At 28.6% G+C, this 20425-nt stretch overlaps 1 protein-coding gene across 2 annotated transcripts in view; it reads left to right on the top strand.

Annotated features, from left to right (window-relative positions):
* The window catches only part of LOC100163976 (elongation of very long chain fatty acids protein AAEL008004), a 127073-nt gene that overhangs the window by 3235 nt on the left and 103413 nt on the right, over positions 1–20425 (top strand). The window contains exons 1-3 of one of the 2 annotated variants that reach the window (XM_001950733.5): positions 9305–9721; positions 15955–16034; positions 16187–16377. In XM_001950733.5, the coding sequence (XP_001950768.5) occupies positions 15971–16034; positions 16187–16377 (255 nt within the window). In that variant the 5' untranslated portion in view covers positions 9305–9721; positions 15955–15970. Of the gene's footprint in view, positions 1–9304; positions 9722–15954; positions 16035–16186; positions 16378–20425 lie in introns of those variants that run through there. The other variant, XM_029487690.1, reaches the window with a different exon arrangement.

Below are 20425 nucleotides of genomic sequence, written 5' to 3' on the forward strand. Positions count from 1 at the left end.
TCCCAAAACTTAAATATGATGGAAAGCGATGGATTCCAAAGTTCATACTTTGCATGCGATACCGTTATAGGGAATTTTAAGGTTAAAATTTCAAGTTTATACCACGACGGAAAGAGCACTACAAAATATTGCACTTTTTTTCGTTGCACATATTTATGTCAACAATCGAATACCATTTACCAATTGACCATTATGACCTTTTATAATATTAAATTAAAATAATAATATTATTTTTTATAATCGTATGTTGAAATAAAAATAATGAACTATGTTTTCCAACAATTTTGCTTATGTTTTTATTATTATTATTATTATTTTTATTTTTGAGCGACACGTTAGATTACAGATTCAACTATTGAAGTGTATCAAAAGGTAGTTATAAGAAAAACAATGTTTGGCGCTTGTAAATTAAACCTATACCCATTATTTCAATTAAAAGTATTAATGCATATTTTACTTATCTTTAGAGGACCATAGTTACTAAACTAGCGAGCCAAATTTGATGATTCGACTATCAACTTTTTCAGAAAAAAAAACTTTATAAGAATCTATTAAAAAATATAGTGGTTGCTATTTGAAAAAATAAAGTTGATGTGCTATTAGTACACCTGCGTGTTGAAAAATTTTGAAATTATTATAAAAAAATTGCCTGTTAAAAATAAAGAAACACGTCTTTTTTCGTTTTAACGAAATTCCATGTCATCGTTCCCTAATCGTTAAAAAAAACCCGCGTACAATGACATAAGATACACACTGTATAATTATATATTTGTTTCATATTTAACGCTGAATAAGCATTTTTTTAAGGATATCAAGGAAGTTTTTAATATTAATATGTTTAACAGTCATATTTTGTTATTGTTATAATTTATAATATTAGACATTAGTAGACGAATACTATATTATTGTAATCACTCAAATACTCAATTAATCAAATCAAAACAATGTAATTACACGAACATCCAATCATTGACAATGAAATGTTGGTATACCTAAACGCGTTTGTGGTTCGTAAAATATAGGTAACTATTGTATATATACACTCAAAGCAAGATGACTGATCAATAATTTGAAATTACATAAAATATTTGATTTAAAAAGTTAATTCTAATTTAGCTTCATCACATTCAATAATAAAATATTTTTTTTTTATTCGTGGTACATCTAACTAGGTACTAAGTTATTAGATTGCGAAAAAAAATAGTTACATATAAGTACATAATATACAATAGTTTCCTTAGATTAAGTTGTATATATCAATAAGTTTTAAAAATTTGATGATTTTGTTGGTGGTATCTTGGATTGGGCTAATAAATTATTTATAATTGGTTCAAATATTAATTATACTAATTTACTGATAATATCGTAACTTGTAGTCTAACGTATTTAATTATTGATGTTATAATATTTGACTAGGTACCTATATTGTAACTAAAACAACTAAAACCGTATAAGTTTAGGTACCTATAATATTATTGTATTAACTTGTACTTCATAGTATGTTGATTAATTATTTATATCGTGCGATTTTCAACTACTATATAAGTAATTTACAAACCAAAATAATTCTAAGGTTTAAAAATTAAAATAAAAGTACCTACTCAATGGCATTTAAATATCAATGTACCTAATCAATATTCTCGAATGGTTAACTTATAATATTATATGACTCAATTATTATTTTATCTTATTATTTTTCCGTGACCTTCGTAAATAATTTTATATTGCTATTATTTTGGAAAACTTGCCTTGAAACAGACTACAGTCAAATTACCCGTGTTATCCAATACAACTGTAAAATATTTCAATTGAATTTGGTCCTTATTAAATTAATCACAACGTCTAGTTCATTAATTTTGAAATCCAACTATACAGTGCATATATACAGTTAAGCCTTCGTGCAGTATTTGTGGTAGGTACAAGCCAAAATACTCATTTTTTTAATAATCATAATGCACGAGACACACTATAATACATAGTTGTAGTATCAAGTCGTTATACGATGGTTGTATACCATATACCGAGTACACTGTCACCAGATAGTTATTATACCAGATTCGTTTTGGAACACTATGCGAATCGAGTAAGGATTTTGATACCCACACTTTTATTATTTTCTATTTGTGCTCTCAATTAATTATTGTATTCGGTAGGTAGAGACAAATGTTGTATAAGCACTAATCAGTGCGGGTATGTATAGGAGAAAACTACAAAATGTCTATTGTCTATTGGTCCTACAAATATTTTCTAATCCCAGTCTCCAGATCGATTATACACATACGCATATCCTCCCCCCTTTGAACTCTTAAAAAGGATTTAGGAACTAATCAAATCACTTGTTAGTTGTTATTATTAAGAAAATAATAATATAATTTAAACTCATAGTTACAATGTATATGGACTCAATATAGTATAGGATTATAACTTGCTCTAGGCACCGTAGAACCTGGTGCCGGCCCTGACCGCGCCCAGATAGCAAATGATTGACTAAAAATATTATTATAACATTATAATAACATTATTCGTGATTATAATATTATTATAATATTATCATTACAAAATGCTATCAGGGCGTTATATTATATTGTAATTTTAAACATTTTCAATTACGCAGGGCATAATAATTATATGTATTATATATGTATGTCTGCTAAATATTGAAATAGGGGACAAGTCCATATTTATAAAATCGTTTTAGATTTCCTGCTGAGGGGAAAAGTTATTGATTTTATTACAATGATAATGGTGAGTGTTATTTTTTATTATTTTTTTAATTTCCGTGTTTGATGACACTCTTTCTGATCATCGGCTTCAAGTAAAGTTTTTGGTAAAAAATAGGTTCTAATTAGTACTTTTGGGAGGTAAAAATTGATAATTCTAAGTACTTTTTAAAATAATCAGGAAAAAAATACGAACATTTATTAAAAATATAATATATTAATATTACCATTAAAATAATTGTTTGGTAACCTTGGTTACCAAAAAGTTAGACCGTCTTTGCTCATCATATACAATGATTTATCATTGAATTAAAAATTGAACACTTCCATTATAACAATGACTATTCAATGACGAGATACATTCGACACCCACGCCCTTCCTACTGTACAGAAGAGCGGTTACTTACTTGACGGTTTTTTTTTGTAATTATATATTTATATATTAATATAATATTACGTATCCATATGAAAATTAATCCATTTCTACAGATTAGGTAATAAAATATTGGGATACTAATATATAATTTTTTAAATATATCGATTTTTATTCAACATAACCCCCAAAAAAGAGGTACAAATGTTGTGTCTGTCAGCGTCCTTATCTGAAAATTGTAGATTTATAGTAATAATAACTATGTACAATTATACAATAGATAATTATGTCTATAGAATTTTGAGTTAAAATGTTCATTAAATATAAAATGGTTGTTTTAAGCTTATTTTGTTTTCATACAATTTGATAAACATCTGAATATTATTTTTATTTGACTATATGAATATAATTTTTTAAAACAAGTTCTTACTTGAATAAATCATAGAAACACCGCATGCTAAAAAATGTATAATAAATTATTTGTAACTAAATATAAATGTAATAGGTATTATTAGACATTTATAGGAAAATAACTTTTTTAATGTTTATACATTGGAAAACACTGGAAGACAGATAACTACATAAAATTGTGTAGCTATACAATACCTGAAGTTCCTACGTCACATTTTTGTAAAACCATTTTTATGGACTACCTATTATTCTTTGTACAAACATTTTAATTACGCAAAACTACTCGTTCTAATTCTGTATTAGGTATAAGTAAATCAAAATGTTTTTATAAAATAATCCTTTAAATAATTTACAGTATAAAAGTGGGATTCTCATTTGAAAAATTGCCCCTATTAAATAAGTAATATAAAAAAATTCAATATTTTGAAAATATGGTTTTATATATATTTAAAAATTCCTAAAATCAGAATTTGATTAAATTCAGTATTCAAGGACAAAATGGGGGTGAGCATTAGGGTTGATTAGGTATATCGTGCATTTATTTTGGAGGAAATAACTCAAAGTTGTATTTTAGCCTTTAGGTTGAGTTATTTTACCCAGACTTTCTATTGTTCCACCGGCAATATTGTGTTTTTTCCATCAAATTTCGTTAACAAGTTGACCATGACAGATGTTGGCTAATCAACACAACATTGAGATTCTATCGGCTCACCTACTGGTAGTGAAACAGCTTGATGTGATGATTTTCTCCAAGGGCCTACTGTACGAATTCATCAACATTACTTTAAATAATTGGTTATTGATCGTATTGGAATCCGTATTCCATTATAGGTGTGTATACCTATACAAAAACAATTATTTGTTATAACTTATTATACTTCAATGACAAAATATTTATCAATAGAACAACATAATTGCTGTAACTATTTATACACATTTTGATCAAAGTAATTTTGCGTACAGTTCTTTAAAAAAATTTAAATTAACACCGTGAAGTAGATATTCTGTGTATGATTAATACATTATACAGATACATATAACATAAAACATAACATATTATATTATAAAATATTTATGAGAAAGCTAGATACTTATTTAAGATTTTTGTTCTTAAATTAAATTATTTTTTTTTCCTTTTTTATAATAAAACGAATTGATCCTCCGTGTTTATAATTCAATTAGGATTACAGTTAAATCGAAAATATTGTACGATTAAATAATGCATTATTGGGTGAATATAATATTGAAAGTAACTTTTTATTTTTTAATATAACAATGTTTACACCCATTACACACAAATAATAATTATCATTAAAGGTTAAGAGGAATCTAAAGAGAAAAAATTTAACTAGTTGTTAACCTTAGATTAAAATCTTATTAGTTTTCTGCTGTCGGAAAAACAAAATTCGAAAATTAAATTTAAAAAAATAATTCAAATCCCTTATTTTACTTTTACATAATATTATATATGATTACCATTATATCATTTCACGGGCTTTGGTAACCAATACATCGATATAATAACATAAAATAATATCCATTGAGGTAATTGTAAGTGGTAATTTTTCATGAACGAATTGTCCAGTTTTGATTTTTAATTTTAAGTTCTCCCAATAATGTAACTATGGAAATTTTTCAATTTATACTTTTTCACATAGATTTTTTAAGATTTAGAGGAATAAAACTCAATAAAAGTAAGGAAAATTATCTCAAGTAGATCTATAAACGACAAATTCAAAGCCTATTTCAAACCTCTTTTGTGAGTTCTTATTATTTTACTAGATCAATTCGCGGTACGTTGGAATGAATAAAAAAATATTTTAATTTATTCTTATGTTATGTCTGTCTTAGACAGAGAAAAAAATACAACGCTTCCAATCTCTTTAAAATATTTATCTTGTAGTTAAAAATATTTAGCGGTAATAATGCACCTGAGATTAGAGTCAAATACGCCTGTAGACTTGAAATAATAACAACAGAAGTCACCATCCGTGTAAAGATTAAATTTGTTTTAGAATTTCTAAAGGAACGTGTTATAGAATCTTACTTGAGTAGCAGGTGGTAGATTTCGCAGATAATAGAAAGGTATTCAATCCGGACAAATTGAAACGATTGATAAACAAAAACGCTCTGCAATCATAATACATTATTGTTTTTCTTAATCTTTATATGGCCTCCTATATTTGTTTTACCTATCATGGGGCTACTGATAATAGTATACTCATTATTTATTTAATTACATATTTTGATTCTAGTTAATTATGATATATTTTGGTTCCATAACAAACGTATTCCAACTGATAAATGTGTATAATATTATAATAAATTAATATTATAGTGAATCGTGTTTATATTATCGAAGTTATTTACTTTTCACGTTATATTAAAATGCCGTATTGACGAATATTTTACCACCTGTGAGTAAGGTGCAGATTTTTAAAATGTAACCATTTACTTTCCATCAAAAACATATAAATAATTATAACCACATTGTTACAATATTTTAATTAATTTATACTTATATAATATGTTATACTCTATTGAGAATAAGCTTGCCCACTTTCGGGCTTTCAACTGAGCCGCCGGAAACTTCCGACCCCCCTGACAAGAGTCAGATGCACTGTGATTGGTCGTCAGTGGTCGAGGGGGGGCAGACCTTTCCAGCGTCTCAGTTGAAAGCTCAAAAGTGGGCAATCTTATTCTGAACAGAGTATAATATAAGCTATATATACCGTGCTTCACCTCAGAAAAAATGAACAATACCTAATTAATAATTATTTATATATAAATATTATATATTATATATACAAGTAATTATTATAAAATATGATTCTTTATCGGTGTATAATATACACCGTATAATGTATATCAATGTTCACGTGCAAATCATAATCGGTGTAAGTACCTCACTTTGTGAACTAATTTGACTGATATGGGCAATACTTCAGTGGTGGATTAGATGTAGTACTTATAGTATGTCCTCAAAAGTGGTTAAAACTATCTTCTCCATATTTTTATGTTAACTCATTAACAACAATCTCTGTAACTATCGACAAAATCGGTCGAGTTCTTTTTGCTACAAACTACAAATATATAGCTACAATCTAAAGATATTACGTTTTGTTATACATTTGAGTAACGAACAATACAAATAAAATATTTTCTTTTATTTCAAAAACCATCAAAATTTTATTAATCCAAGCCTGGGCATAAACGCGTTAAAAAGTTAAAAGTTAAGTTGAAAGTTAAGTTAATTTTAATTTTTAACTCAACTTATTTTAATTGATATAAGCTTAATAAATAAAGATTAACTTTTAATCAAATTCAAGTTAAGTTGATTTATAAATAATTAAATAATAAATATAATAAAAATAAAAATAATTATTGATATTACATAGCCATTTACTAGAATAGGGAATTCATTTCTTGTTCTATTAAACAGAATTCTTCAAGAAAAATAACTCAATTAAATACATATAGATATAGCAATAGCCAATTATATTATAACATAATATATAGGTGTATCGTATATATAAAGATATACCATACCATACTGCTGCAGTGGTGGTCAAATGATTTTGTCATGGGGGGTATACGGCTGATTGTTTAATATATGCATTATTTCATCATTAAAAATATAATTTATGGTTATGTCTTATATCAATTTATAAAATTATGGTAAATACAAACTTTATTTATAACTTAGGTATACAGACTGAATTACGGATATTCCCCCGACCATTCTCCCCGGACTATTTTCGGTGTAGTAGGACATTTTCCCCATATAAATTTTTGATGCGGACATTCCTCCCCCATTATTTTTAAAAGTTTACTATTTCATAATAATACTTTATTTAATATGAACAATTTATTATTTTATTATTAAATATTTTGCCCATAATTGTCTAATATTTTCAAATATTTTCATAAATATAATAAATTATAAATGTATATTTTTGATCAAATGAACTACTTGAATAAAATTCAAAAGCAATTATTAAATTGTAAAATATCCAAACTGGTAGCCTTAACGAAAAAAAAAAAATACGTGTTTAGAAATAACAAAAGAATTAGTAATCAAATGTTTTTTTACAAAATGTATCATTTTTATGCCTGAATTTTTTTTTAATTTTTAATGCTTAAAATATAAAATATATGCTTATTTCTTTTTAAATTTTTATTTTTGAAGTAGTTCAGTGGATCGAACAAATAGATTTATAACCTATTATATTTATGAAAAAAAAAAAATGCTTATATATGTATTTTACATAAAAATTAATATGGGAATTATCCCCCTCGATCATCGAGAATTCTCATTAACAACTAGCTCTTATATGTATTTTATATTAAAAAAAATAAATAATTTCATATTAAATAATAAATGATATAGTATCATTAAATTCAATATTATTAGTCAATAATAAACTTAAAAAAAAAAATTTGGGGGAAAATTTCCACATCAAAAATATATCGGGGGGAAAATATTATGTTTATACTATTTCGGTGTAGGTTTTTTGGTCAATCTAGCTCGGTCAATAAGGCTCGGTATTCCAAACGCCAAACAAGTTTTCAATAATAATTAGTTAGCCATCCGGAAAATAATTGTAAATTAGAAAACTACAATACTTTCTTTTACCTTGGCTTTCAAAAATTGTCATCTAGGGCAATATTGTCCCCGATTTTAAGTTTTAATATAGCACAGAGACATAACCGTTATTTTATTAACGGAAAATAATAATTATAGCCATACTTTAAACAGCATCTTTAGACCATTAATTGTTAGGGGTGCGAATTCATTATGATTTACGCAGGCCCTTGTATGGCTTAAAAATTATAAAACTAAAATAACTTAAAATAAATCTTTCAATTTCAGATATAAAAATATAACATTATTAAGGCTATTGATGATGTCGTTTGCTGTTGGGTTAAATTTGCAAGAATGTATGGGCACTTCCAAACCATTTATTTTCTATAACAATATAATATAATAAATGTACGTACATTTTCTATTTTGGTGAAAAATTTCAAAACTTATTGCCTAATATTAATAATTAAATAATATGATACATATTAAAATAATTGTTTTTATCTATTATTACCTTTTTACCTAAACGATTATTATTAATCATATACCTATCTGTTATTTGTTTAAAAAAATTATCTTTAATACCTACTCATACTTAAAAAAATATACAGATCATACATGTTACAATATTTACTATATATTATAAACTCATTAATAATGACCTATTTTAACAGCTCTGACCTAACAAAAAACTTACGTACCTACGTTTGTCGAATGTAAGTTAAATGTAGGTTATAAAATTAATAATCAAACGCGTAACTCTATTACAAATGTAATAAGTACATTTATATAATACAATTTGACTATTATTATTAATGTTTTTTTCAGTTGTTTTACAATATAAATGTTTGAAATAATTATATTTTGTCCGGGAAACGACAGTGCTATAATATTTATATTTCCACAAGTCAAGGCAATCCGACAAAGCGACTATAATATTGACAAAAAAGAAGTCAAGTGCGCTATAAAGGTCAATAATTATGAATTGTGCGTAGATAGGTAGGTGTATAGAAATGCGCGCTATGAACTCAAGGAAAGGGTAAGGGAGATAGAGAGAGAAAGAAAGAAGGAGTCGATTTCGACTCATCCCAGTTCTGACCCTCAAAACAAATAATTACGCCAGCAAGCCTATATAGGTACATAATATAAGATACAGGTACCTGAGTGGGGAAGTTAATGCGGATTACGCGAGTATATAACCAGCGAACGCGCAGACATATGCCTCCTATGTTGTAATAACTGTATATATTTATTTTACATTTTTTTTTCACTTTCATTTCTGTCGAGAGTCCGCGAGCTCGAACCTAAATCCGAACCAGTCTGACGCTACAGACTCGTCGTCGTACCTCTTTCATTTTCGTCTGCATTTAGCTCATTATTTTCTACAAAAATAATATATTCACTGTTGTTCTCTCAATATATTGTTTTAATTCATACGAGTGTTTAATTTCAAATATTATGCTTGTGACAAAACGTTTTTTCACCGCAATTACTGTGAATGGTGACGAATTCCAGTGGTTCACCTGATGCGATCGTTATCTATTTTTATCACAATATTTTGGGCAAGAGTGCAGCGAAAAATTGTCAAGAGAGCTTCGATTTAACTACAGTGACTGCACCAACAAAACTCAGGTACCTACCTATACATTTTTTATAAACAATATGCTTGTAGTCCACCATTATAGGTATATTATAGTCTGCGAATCAAAACGGTCGTTTCCTATTATCTATTCCGTCCTGCACGAGGCAGTTAAAATATTGTTTTATTGATTATTCGTTTAGTCCCGTTTTATTACCCTGCCTGTAATTTTAATTCCGTGATTTGTAATGGAAATTTTTTATTTTGTCCCATACGATATAGTGAATCTTTGAAAATTCGTGGTATTATAATGGCGTCAAATAATTGTTAAAATAACTTTTTGCGACGCGGTAGATAGTATAAATATTTTTTGGTTAAGCGTCGTAATCGTCATTAAGTTACCGGGTATATACTTACAATACAACCATATAAAATGCGGAATACTTCATTATTTGTTTAATTACGTTTTACAAACTATATATTATAAGTTGGCGAGTATGGGCTTGCATAGGTACCTATATCCTGCTGTGTAGTTTTGTAACCAAAAATATATGTTGCAGTTTGTCACTTAAGCAACTAGTGCAGTCTAATTTATTATTATATTGAATATGTTTACGTATTATTAAAAAGATCAGAAAAGACAAAATATTCAGTAAAAGGCCTATATATGTAATGTTATCTTTTTGCTTTTATTTTAATTTACGTAGCTATGATAGTAATAATATAACAAGTTGATACTCTTATAGTGTAAGTGAATGTTGCGTTAAAAAGTACACAGCAAGTTATTAAAAATTACATAACCCCGCGTATGTATTTATATAGAAATCGCCACACTAGGTCAATATGCTTTAAACTAGTTTAGGAATCGCGTATTATTTAACTGCTCATATCCGTGTTAAATACACCGAATATAATATTATTAATATAATTTTGTGTATATTTAGTGTTTTAGTCACTATAGAACTACACGTTGCCAGGGAAAAACGAACAATTTTATTTTACATAATACATTTATATACTATTGGACTATAGGTACATATTATTTTGACATGAATATTTATGTAACAAATTATATAAATGGTTGTAGGATTTTTGCAGTGGTTGTCAAAGTTGCAATGTGTATAATATTATTTTAAACCTAGAATGTATACTGTGTAGGTATATTTACTGTTGATACCTACTAGAGAAGAAAATGTATAAATTCATAATGATTCGGTCAAAATAAACAAAATTAAATATCGATAAAACTATGTAATATTATGTATAGGTATATTACTAACACGTTTGATATTAAATACTACAAAAATCGGTTAGATTTTGGCGAAAAATTCTCTTGTAAATATATTTTTTTAAATAATTTTTACACTAATTACACGTAAAAGTTCTATAGACTTTAATGAGTATATCAACAGTGAAATATTTATATTAGCTAGTTGCTATGAGCACATTCATAATAACGGGCATTTTAAAATTGCCCGGCAAAAAGTTATGTAGCTGCTGTTACATTGATTATAAATACTGCAAATTTAATCAATGGCTGTTTTAACGTCTGATACAGTGAACACTGAACGCCATAAACCGGTCCCAACTTGATGATATTTTGCTTCCCGTTGGACATTATATACACATATGCGTTTATATTATGTAAATAGTATTTGTATTTACATTAAAACATAATATTAAAAACTATCAAAGTAGGAAATAAAGATTAATTTATCATCTACATGTTTCATAGATTTAAAAATTAGTAAGCCTTCATAGAACTAATAAAAATTTATTTATTTAAAATGTATTTATGTTCGACAACTGAAAGTTTCAGTTTAAAAAATATCATTTCACTTAACGTATGTAACACTATACAGTGCTGACAGTGGAGTGTTCAACAATTGCAAACAATAATTTAATTTACCTAATAAAAAAAATTGACTTAATTAATATTTTGAATAAATAAAATCTAATCATATGAATAGTATATCATAATTCATAATATCTGTTTTGTAAATTGGGTAAAAGTGACAAAATACAAAAAAAAAATCAATAATAATACTTTTATAATCTTATTTACCCGGGGGATTATAATATATGTTGATACATACATATTATAAAGATTATGGATTTATTTCTCTACAATTGCGGACGTCCCTCTTATAGACATTTTTAATTATTCACAATTTACTGCTGTCCGATATTTAGAGGTTTGTTTTGCCTTGCTGACGAGCAGAACCCTATACAATGATGAAATAATATCACGTAAACTCTATAAACCAGACGTACCTATTTGATACTCGGGCAGGCTCGAGAGTGAAAGGATCGTGCAGGAAAGAGGTTGCTTACACCGTATGCGCATTACGTATGATGTTTCTAACGATGTACAACAAAAATTTAAATTTTATAAGCACCAAATAATACGAATAATAATATATCATGTACTGGCTAGGTACGGGGAGCCTTGAATAATATCCGAAGACTTAAACAAAGGTTCTCCGGGTAAAAGTCCAATTATTAGATTTTTATGACCAATAAAATGTACAAGGTCTTCAAACATTATTGTACGCATTGGCAAATTCCTTTTCGACTGAGGTTGGTCAGATTGAAAACAATAATTACTTCAAAGGGCGGTTTTCATGTTCTCAAGATACTATATAATAATATATGTATAATATATATATTGATTTTTGATAAACAATAATTATATTTATTATTATTAGCATAATTTAAAAAATATTTTTTAGCATATACATTTTTTTTCTATACTTTGTGTACGGGTTTTAGCATAAAATAATAGTTAATGATTAAAAATATATACAATTAAATACATGTTCTACATAGTTAAAACTTATTTATAATATAATTACGTCCCAAGGTAAATACTGCAGTTAACTTACTTTCTATTTCTATATTAAGTCAATTTTACAACTATCCAATAAAAAGTAGGTAGGTAGGTACTTAAAAACACAATACTTACATCGTATTGTATATTAGCCAGCGAATAAATAGGTATTATAATAACTGTTTATGTAATTATTGGAAATTTAATTTAAATTAATATGTAATTTAATTTACGTCTAGTTAACCGATTTGAGCGTTATGATTTTAAAAATACAGTATTTTTGTCTTGGTAATTTTACAAAATATTTTCTAACTTATCATTTTTGGATAATTTGAAAATCAATTCGAATTGATTAAAAAATTAAGCGGGTGCCAATAATTATAAATTGTCTTCGTACGAATGAATGAAATAAATCTTCATTACAAAATATTCTCTAAAATACTATTTTATTTAAAAATGGCATATGTGATAAAATAACATGAAATACATTTTTCGTCGAAAATCTATCCATAGCTTATTTATTTAACGCGAACAATTTTTGTAATATTCTCATTATATAAAATGTTAAGATGTCACACCCGCACAGTGTCGCCTCCGTCTTACTAACTGGACGACTTAGAAAAATTTCACTAAGCAATTACAATTTTGCGTTGTTAGCTTACCTATATATTATTTTGTTAGAGTGACCTATTATCGAACACAAAGGTAAGAATCATCTGTAGTCTCTCTCAATTATAAATAATATAATATATAAAATATTAGTATTTAAAAATGCTCACAACTCAATTACAAATAAAAATATTGCCAAAATCAACAAGAGAGAAGATAATTTTCTTGCCTTTAAGTTTGATAAATCACTCTAATATTATTTAAGTTAATAACACAAAATATAAACTGCTGAATGTAAAAGTTGGTATGCTATGCATTGGTAAGGCGGAGAAATACACGCGAGTACCTACGACGTTCACTTAAATAAAAAATACTTTTGCAGTTGTAGGCTTTCAAGAAGAAATTTTTGTTTTGTGAAAAATGTAATAGACTATTGACTGTTTTCCTTTTTACAATTTTGAATACGATTAAAACTATTTTAAGGTACTCTACTTATAGGTACTTATAATCGTTTCATTTCTTTGACTCAATCGGTATCGGTTGCCTAATTGTGAAAGTATAATGATGCTAGAGTCATTATGTGAGTATATTATATTGAGTTGCAAAAACGATTAAGCGTCCGTACAGCTATTTTTATCAAATCCAAATCACATCATAATAATATATTATATTATGATAGATACAATATGATTTCGTATAACCGACCGAGCAATAGCGTTTAGGGTAATCGTTGTAACTTGTGGACTACCCACTTGAAATGCTTACAACAAATTGTTATTAATGATGAACCGTTGAAAGTGCTTAAAAGTGAATCCTATTTGTTTACCTAACCAATTGCAAACAAATATCAAAAAGCAACTCACAATTATTTTGAAAGACGTAAATAGTTTAAAGTGGGGTGCTGCGTGCAATCAACCGAGACAGATTTCCTATTCTTGTTTACTTGGATTTACGTGTTTCTGCTTTGGCTTCGGGAAGTACCGTCATATTATCGTTATACGACGAATAGAGAAGTTTAGTTATTTTACTCGTATCGATGGTGTGTGTTAAGTATTTTTGGAAAAGTTATTTATCTCGATTGTAGCGAATAACATTATGGTCGAATTCCACATGATATTGTTCATGAAAATAATTTGGCTTTTACCCGGTTGTTTACCTAAGCATGGTTATCAAGTAATTTATAACCAGTTGATAACCGTGGTTATAGCCAATAAACCACATTGCCGTACTATGATTATCTTCTCCAGCGGACGTTTAATATATTCATGTTACACCTAGCTGTATTATAATACATTTTCAATATTATTTCGTCTGGATTGCTTAGTAGTTATTTTTTTATCGGCAGTTCACGAAGATTATGATAATTTATTTTGAACTTTGGTCAACAATACCTGTACCTACAATAATGATATATCTATAGAATATTATTGGACATCTTTAAGATACCTATTTTATAAAACCCTGAACCCATATAGTATAGTCTCCATAATAATAATATATCTATACTCTAGACTCTAGAGAACAAATCCACCCGAGGGTTTACATAACCTACTATAATTATTATTATCACTATATTATATGGTATTGACTTAGGTACCTATACATCATGTGTGCGTACCTATGTATAATCAACGCGCTACTATAATATGTCTACAGGTTTCACTATTCTTGCTGTTGTATTAATAAATTGACCATCAATAATGTAATTACGCGATCGATACGCGATACCTCGACCTACATGCGAGCAGTAGGTATATAAGAAATAATAATCATTACAATTTACAAATGTTACATTATTATTAGTGGATCCATGATAATAATGTGATTTGTACGCGATCGCAGTGCACTACAGGACATCGGATACCAGCTACAAAATAAAATCGTCTTCGGCAAGTGACCTTATATACTCGTAATATCAATTGCTGTCGTTTCTGTAATGAATAATCATAATCATAATAATAATATGACCTTAGAGCAAACACACAGTGCAGTTATTAATGCGATGGGGGTTTTTTCAGCAATTTTATTATTTATTTTTTTACATTTTTTTTTTTGTCCGCGTTTTCTTTACTTTTTTATTCACATCATGAGTTATTGTCCTACTGCAATTTTGCATCAGACAAATTAAAAATTTACCTAAATCGTTGTCATTGTGTCTTAATGTGCGCGATTAAAACGCCGTCGGCCGTCGTAAACAAAACGTCACCGGTTTTTTCATCCGATCTAATCATTTTATCATAACAAACCACAATATATTATAATAACATCATAATATATTAATATACCTACTTACAGCGTTCCAAATAAATTTACGTATATTATACAACAGAATTCTCGAAAGTCTCGTTTATCGTTAAAACTGCTACACCCTTTTTAATTTAATTTTAACTTTGTTTTATAACTCAAATCATATAAATATTTTAGACGATATTATTATTAAATCCGTAGGTATTCCTGATATTATTTCAAACTCAATTGTTAAGCTAACGAAGATCATACTTTTATAAATATGTAGGTTACATTGTTTAATATATATATTAGTGTAGGAATTATAAGTATAGTTAAAATAGTATGTTTAGACGTAAATTAATATATTGTTATTTATTGTGAATTTGGGGAAGCTGGTAGGTGATAACTGGTATAACAACTTTCAGACGTTCTTCCGTCAAACCTTAATTTGAAAAACAATAATGAGAACATTAATCGTGTAAGACGTACTTCTCACCACAGAACTGACCAAGACCTTGTAATAATTTCCTTGAAACGACCCAGAGAAAATATCAGATCCTCCACCATGAAAATAATTGTAATAATTTTGATATAATCTGTTTTTTTATTTTGTTTTAGATAACACGAATGAAACATGGCGTCGGTTCTGGTGAACATGGCCATCGACAGATATATAAACCTTGTGGACTCCATAAGCGGTACATTTTTCTTAATTTTTTTTTCATAATTAAAGTGATAAAGTTAATTATATTACACAAAACTTACAAAATATATAACTTAACCATGTCATTTTACAATCCCAATAATAATTTTTAGTTACAAAAAAAAATGTTTTTCGTTTTTAATACAGACCCCCGAGTGAACGACTGGCCATTGATGGACAGCCCGTTCCCAACACTTATCATGGTCATCACATACTTATATATCGTCACATACCTGGGGCCTAAAGTAATGGCCAACCGAAAACCCTTCAAACTGAACAATATACTAGTGTGGTACAATGCTGGCCAAGTCATCTTCAGTCTCGTCATGCTGTGGGAGGTAGGACCTATTGCAAAAATTAAAAATAATAACGATTACCGCGACTTTTAAACGTCATTTCTCACAAGATTCGAAATTCTGTTGTCAATCATATTATTAAACCGTTGCATAATAAAAACACGTTTTAAAACCAAAGAACGAAAGTCAGAGAGGTGTGTGATGGAATGAAATATATGGTTTTGAGTGTCAGTGGGTCAGAATCTTCTTCGGACGGGTATATATGTATAATATTATTTCCATAGGTATAAAATAGTAAATAATAATAGTTTATTCAGTTATATAATGCGAGCTAACCTATTCCGTGTAGGTGAAATCTATCGGAACGTCTGAAAAAAATAAACAATATATAGGTATGTACAATAATAATAACAATCTAACAGGTACGGTATTTATCGTAGGTACTGCTTGATGTGCCACGCACAAATACCGAGTTGCGTTTCATCACAATTATAATATACAGAGAACCGGAATTAATAACGTATAGTCTGAAGTAGGTACTTTGTTAGCGATTTAAAAAAAAAATGTTCAGTTCTTATGAATTTTGACATTTGTTCCTGTAGTAATATTATATAATATTGGTGTAATTTGGGTATTATATTCACTAATCCATTATATAAGCGACAATTAGGAAGAACATTATCTGGGACAAGACTTGACTCTGACTGTTGTGTCTTATCACATAGACCGTCGTTTAAGTTCGTACGGTATATTTTATATTATTTTTCAAAAACACCTTTTCACGTATTAATATGATATGGCTGCAGACAACCGCAAGAGTGGTGACGAAAGGACAAACACGGGTTGTCGCGGAAGCTCTCCGTCGCGATTTCTTCGCTTGCGGGGAGTTTGTAGACGTATCTGACCTTGACCCATTTCCATCCAGATAGTTTTTTTTCTCGTCGTTTCGACGGAAACCAAACTTCAACATTGAAATCCGCGAAATCGCTGGGATAATAATATATACTATCATTACACAACCACGCGTCAGAGATACCGAAAAAGGATACGCTGTTGCGTATTATTATACCACTTCGTCCTTTGTTCCTGCAGGCTTTTCAGCCGTTCAAAAGTTGGTCACGCCGCGACACAATGTTATGGAATAATAAAATGTAAAAAACCTGAAAACCATCAGCCCCGTGCAGTTTCGGCACTCGCGGCACAACTTGTTGCGCTCCGAGCGTACTTACCTGTTTTAGGTACGTGGCGTATTATTATAAATTCAGTGGCGTTCTCGATGTAGCCATAGGATTTATGTACTACAATCATTAGCATTCTCATGTAGAGTTATCGAATATTGATGAGATGTTGATCGATAGTAAGTTGTTGGAAACCGAAGTGTGTATCAAATATTATAATTTATATACAGCTAATAAAATCAGAACGTCCATCACAGAGTGACGACTTTTCGCTTTTTATATTTCATAATATTAATAATAATAATATATTTTTTCAGTCAAACGATAAAATTTTTTTTCAATAACATTTATCATGATATAAGTATGGTCACCTCCTATGACCATAATTATTTTTACATAATATTATGTGCACCACATATGAGAATATCGCAAACTAGCCTAAATTATCCTAACGTGGGTTAAAATATATCGAATCCAGAATTTATTTAATTCAAATTTCGTACAGAAAATTTTTTTCAATGTAGGTGTGTAGAGAAATTCAATATTATATAACCAAATGTACCCTCAAAAAAAAAAAAAAATGTATGTGAAAAAGTAAACAGATTTATTATTTGGTACATTATAATGTTAGTATAATATTATCTACAGCAGGTTCGGTGACGTCACGCGCACTCAAATATTATATTATATTATATTATTAAATAATAATAATAATAATAATAATATATAATATAATTTTGTAAGGTACACATAGGCAATGCGAGTGTGTGCGTGTATGCGTACCTATTTCTACCGGGGTATGATGTAACACGCGGTCCGGCAACAAACGCCGCTCTTTTCCAGCCCGCCCGCCCTGCTGCCGTCCTTGTGATGTAATATCCACGCCGACCCAACCCCGGCCCGGCCAGCTCACGTTCCTTTTTCCTTCTTCGTCATCGTCTTCTTCTTCTTTTTCTTCTTCTGCTGCTGCCGCTGCTCACACTTTCACTCGAGCCGCGGCTTGACGGCACCGGGTCACTCGCATCGAGGTCATGATCACAGACGTGTTGTTCCGCCGTCGTCGTCGTCGGCCGATTAGACTATAAATAATTATTGGACCGATCGCGTTTATCACATTCATTTGTGGACCACAAGGACTACGCACAAACATCACAACAGACTCACCTGCCGGGCGGGTTTCTAATGGTATGTCGCGTCAGCACCCACGCGGGGGAGGGTTTTGGGGCTACATCAAACTCCTTATTTGGTTCGATTAATCTTAGATTATGCAAATATTGTTGTCTTCAGCATATTTATTTAATACAAATCATAATATGTTGTATTGTTGAGTATTTTAATTACCGTGGACGATGGATGAAATCATAGGCGTGCGCAGCCCGTTGTGGCAGACTGGGCCGATAATACTTAGAACAAATTATTTTAGGTGTTACACTGTTATCTATAAAATTACATTCATTTACTCACCGGTCATCACCCACTGTTCAAATTTTAAGTTATATATATATATATTTTTATTCATAAATAGGGCTAGGATTTATATGCATTTGCATATTATTTTCCTTAAGTCCAAATTGGTTGGTCATGATATATGTCCACGATTTACTCAATGTAATAACATAATCAAGACTGAAAGGTGTTACGACTTTTAAATAGTAGACCTATTCTATCTATAGACCTAAAATTCACGTTTCGTTAGGATTCACTTATACGTGGTTAACACTATAGTAATTCCAAAAACAATATTTATTTTTCATTTGTTTATACTTAGCCCTAATGTTGCCAATAATATATTTTTAACAGTTTGGCGTTCAAATAAAATACAAATCATTTATAAGAAAATGAGTAACATATTTTATTTTTGTATAACAGTAAAAAGTACCCATATCAGTATCCATTTTTCTTATTTTTGGTGGCTGTTCGTCAATCCTATCATAAAATGCAAGTGCTACACGCAATACATTTTAGATTCTGAGTGGAACGATGAATGTAATGATTTTACAATGATGTGTGTTATTTTTTTATTTATTTTTTTTTTATTTTTGTATCTGTCATCACCTTTTAAGACAGTAAAAGTGCTTGGACTTTCTTCAACTATCTTTTTTGATAGGAAAGTGAATCAAGTCAGTACTTTGGGGGGTCAAAAGTAAAATTTGCCCAATAGTTTTCAAAAGCGCCGGGAAAAACAAAAGAAAAATTAAGGAAAAACGGGAATTTTTACGCAAAATCTGTTTTTGATAAAATTGATTTTGGTTTTTGGTGTAGCTTTAAAACAAATGACCGTAGATACATGAAATTTTCAATGGTTGTTTATATTTCCATTTTCTATACACGATAACATTTTCAAAATATTTTGATGTATTTTGAGCTCTTTGCGGACATTTTTATTTTCCATTTTTTTTAGTTTTTTTTCTAAAAATATCAATAAAATTTTATTTGCTGGATAAAAAAGCTTGAAAATTTAATAGAAGGCTCCTAGTATATTGTTTCAAAGGCAGATGAAAAATATTAAAAATCGTTAGTCACAGTTTTTTTTTATAAGCATTTAAAGTTCAAAAAATGACAAAATATGGAAAAATCACGAAAATTTGCAAATTATTTCGAGTTAGAAATTCATAAAAAATTTTCTTTTTAAATCTAAGATATGAAAATGTAATACAAGATTCCTTATAAGATTTTCTACATTTATCAAAAAAAAAATGTCTATAAGAAAGCCAAATTAAATTTTTATGATCGTTTGAAATTCAAATTTTTACAACATTTGATATTCACTCGATTTCCTTATTTTGTTGTAATTCAAAAACGAATAACTGTAGATACATGAAAATTTTGTTGAATGTTTATATTAGCATTTCCTATACACCATACAATTTTGAAAACATTTTTTTAAATTTTTTTAGTTTTTTTTTCTATAA

Source organism: Acyrthosiphon pisum, chromosome A1 (assembly GCF_005508785.2).
Source record: "Acyrthosiphon pisum isolate AL4f chromosome A1, pea_aphid_22Mar2018_4r6ur, whole genome shotgun sequence".
NCBI classification, from domain to species: Eukaryota; Metazoa; Arthropoda; class Insecta; order Hemiptera; family Aphididae; genus Acyrthosiphon; species Acyrthosiphon pisum.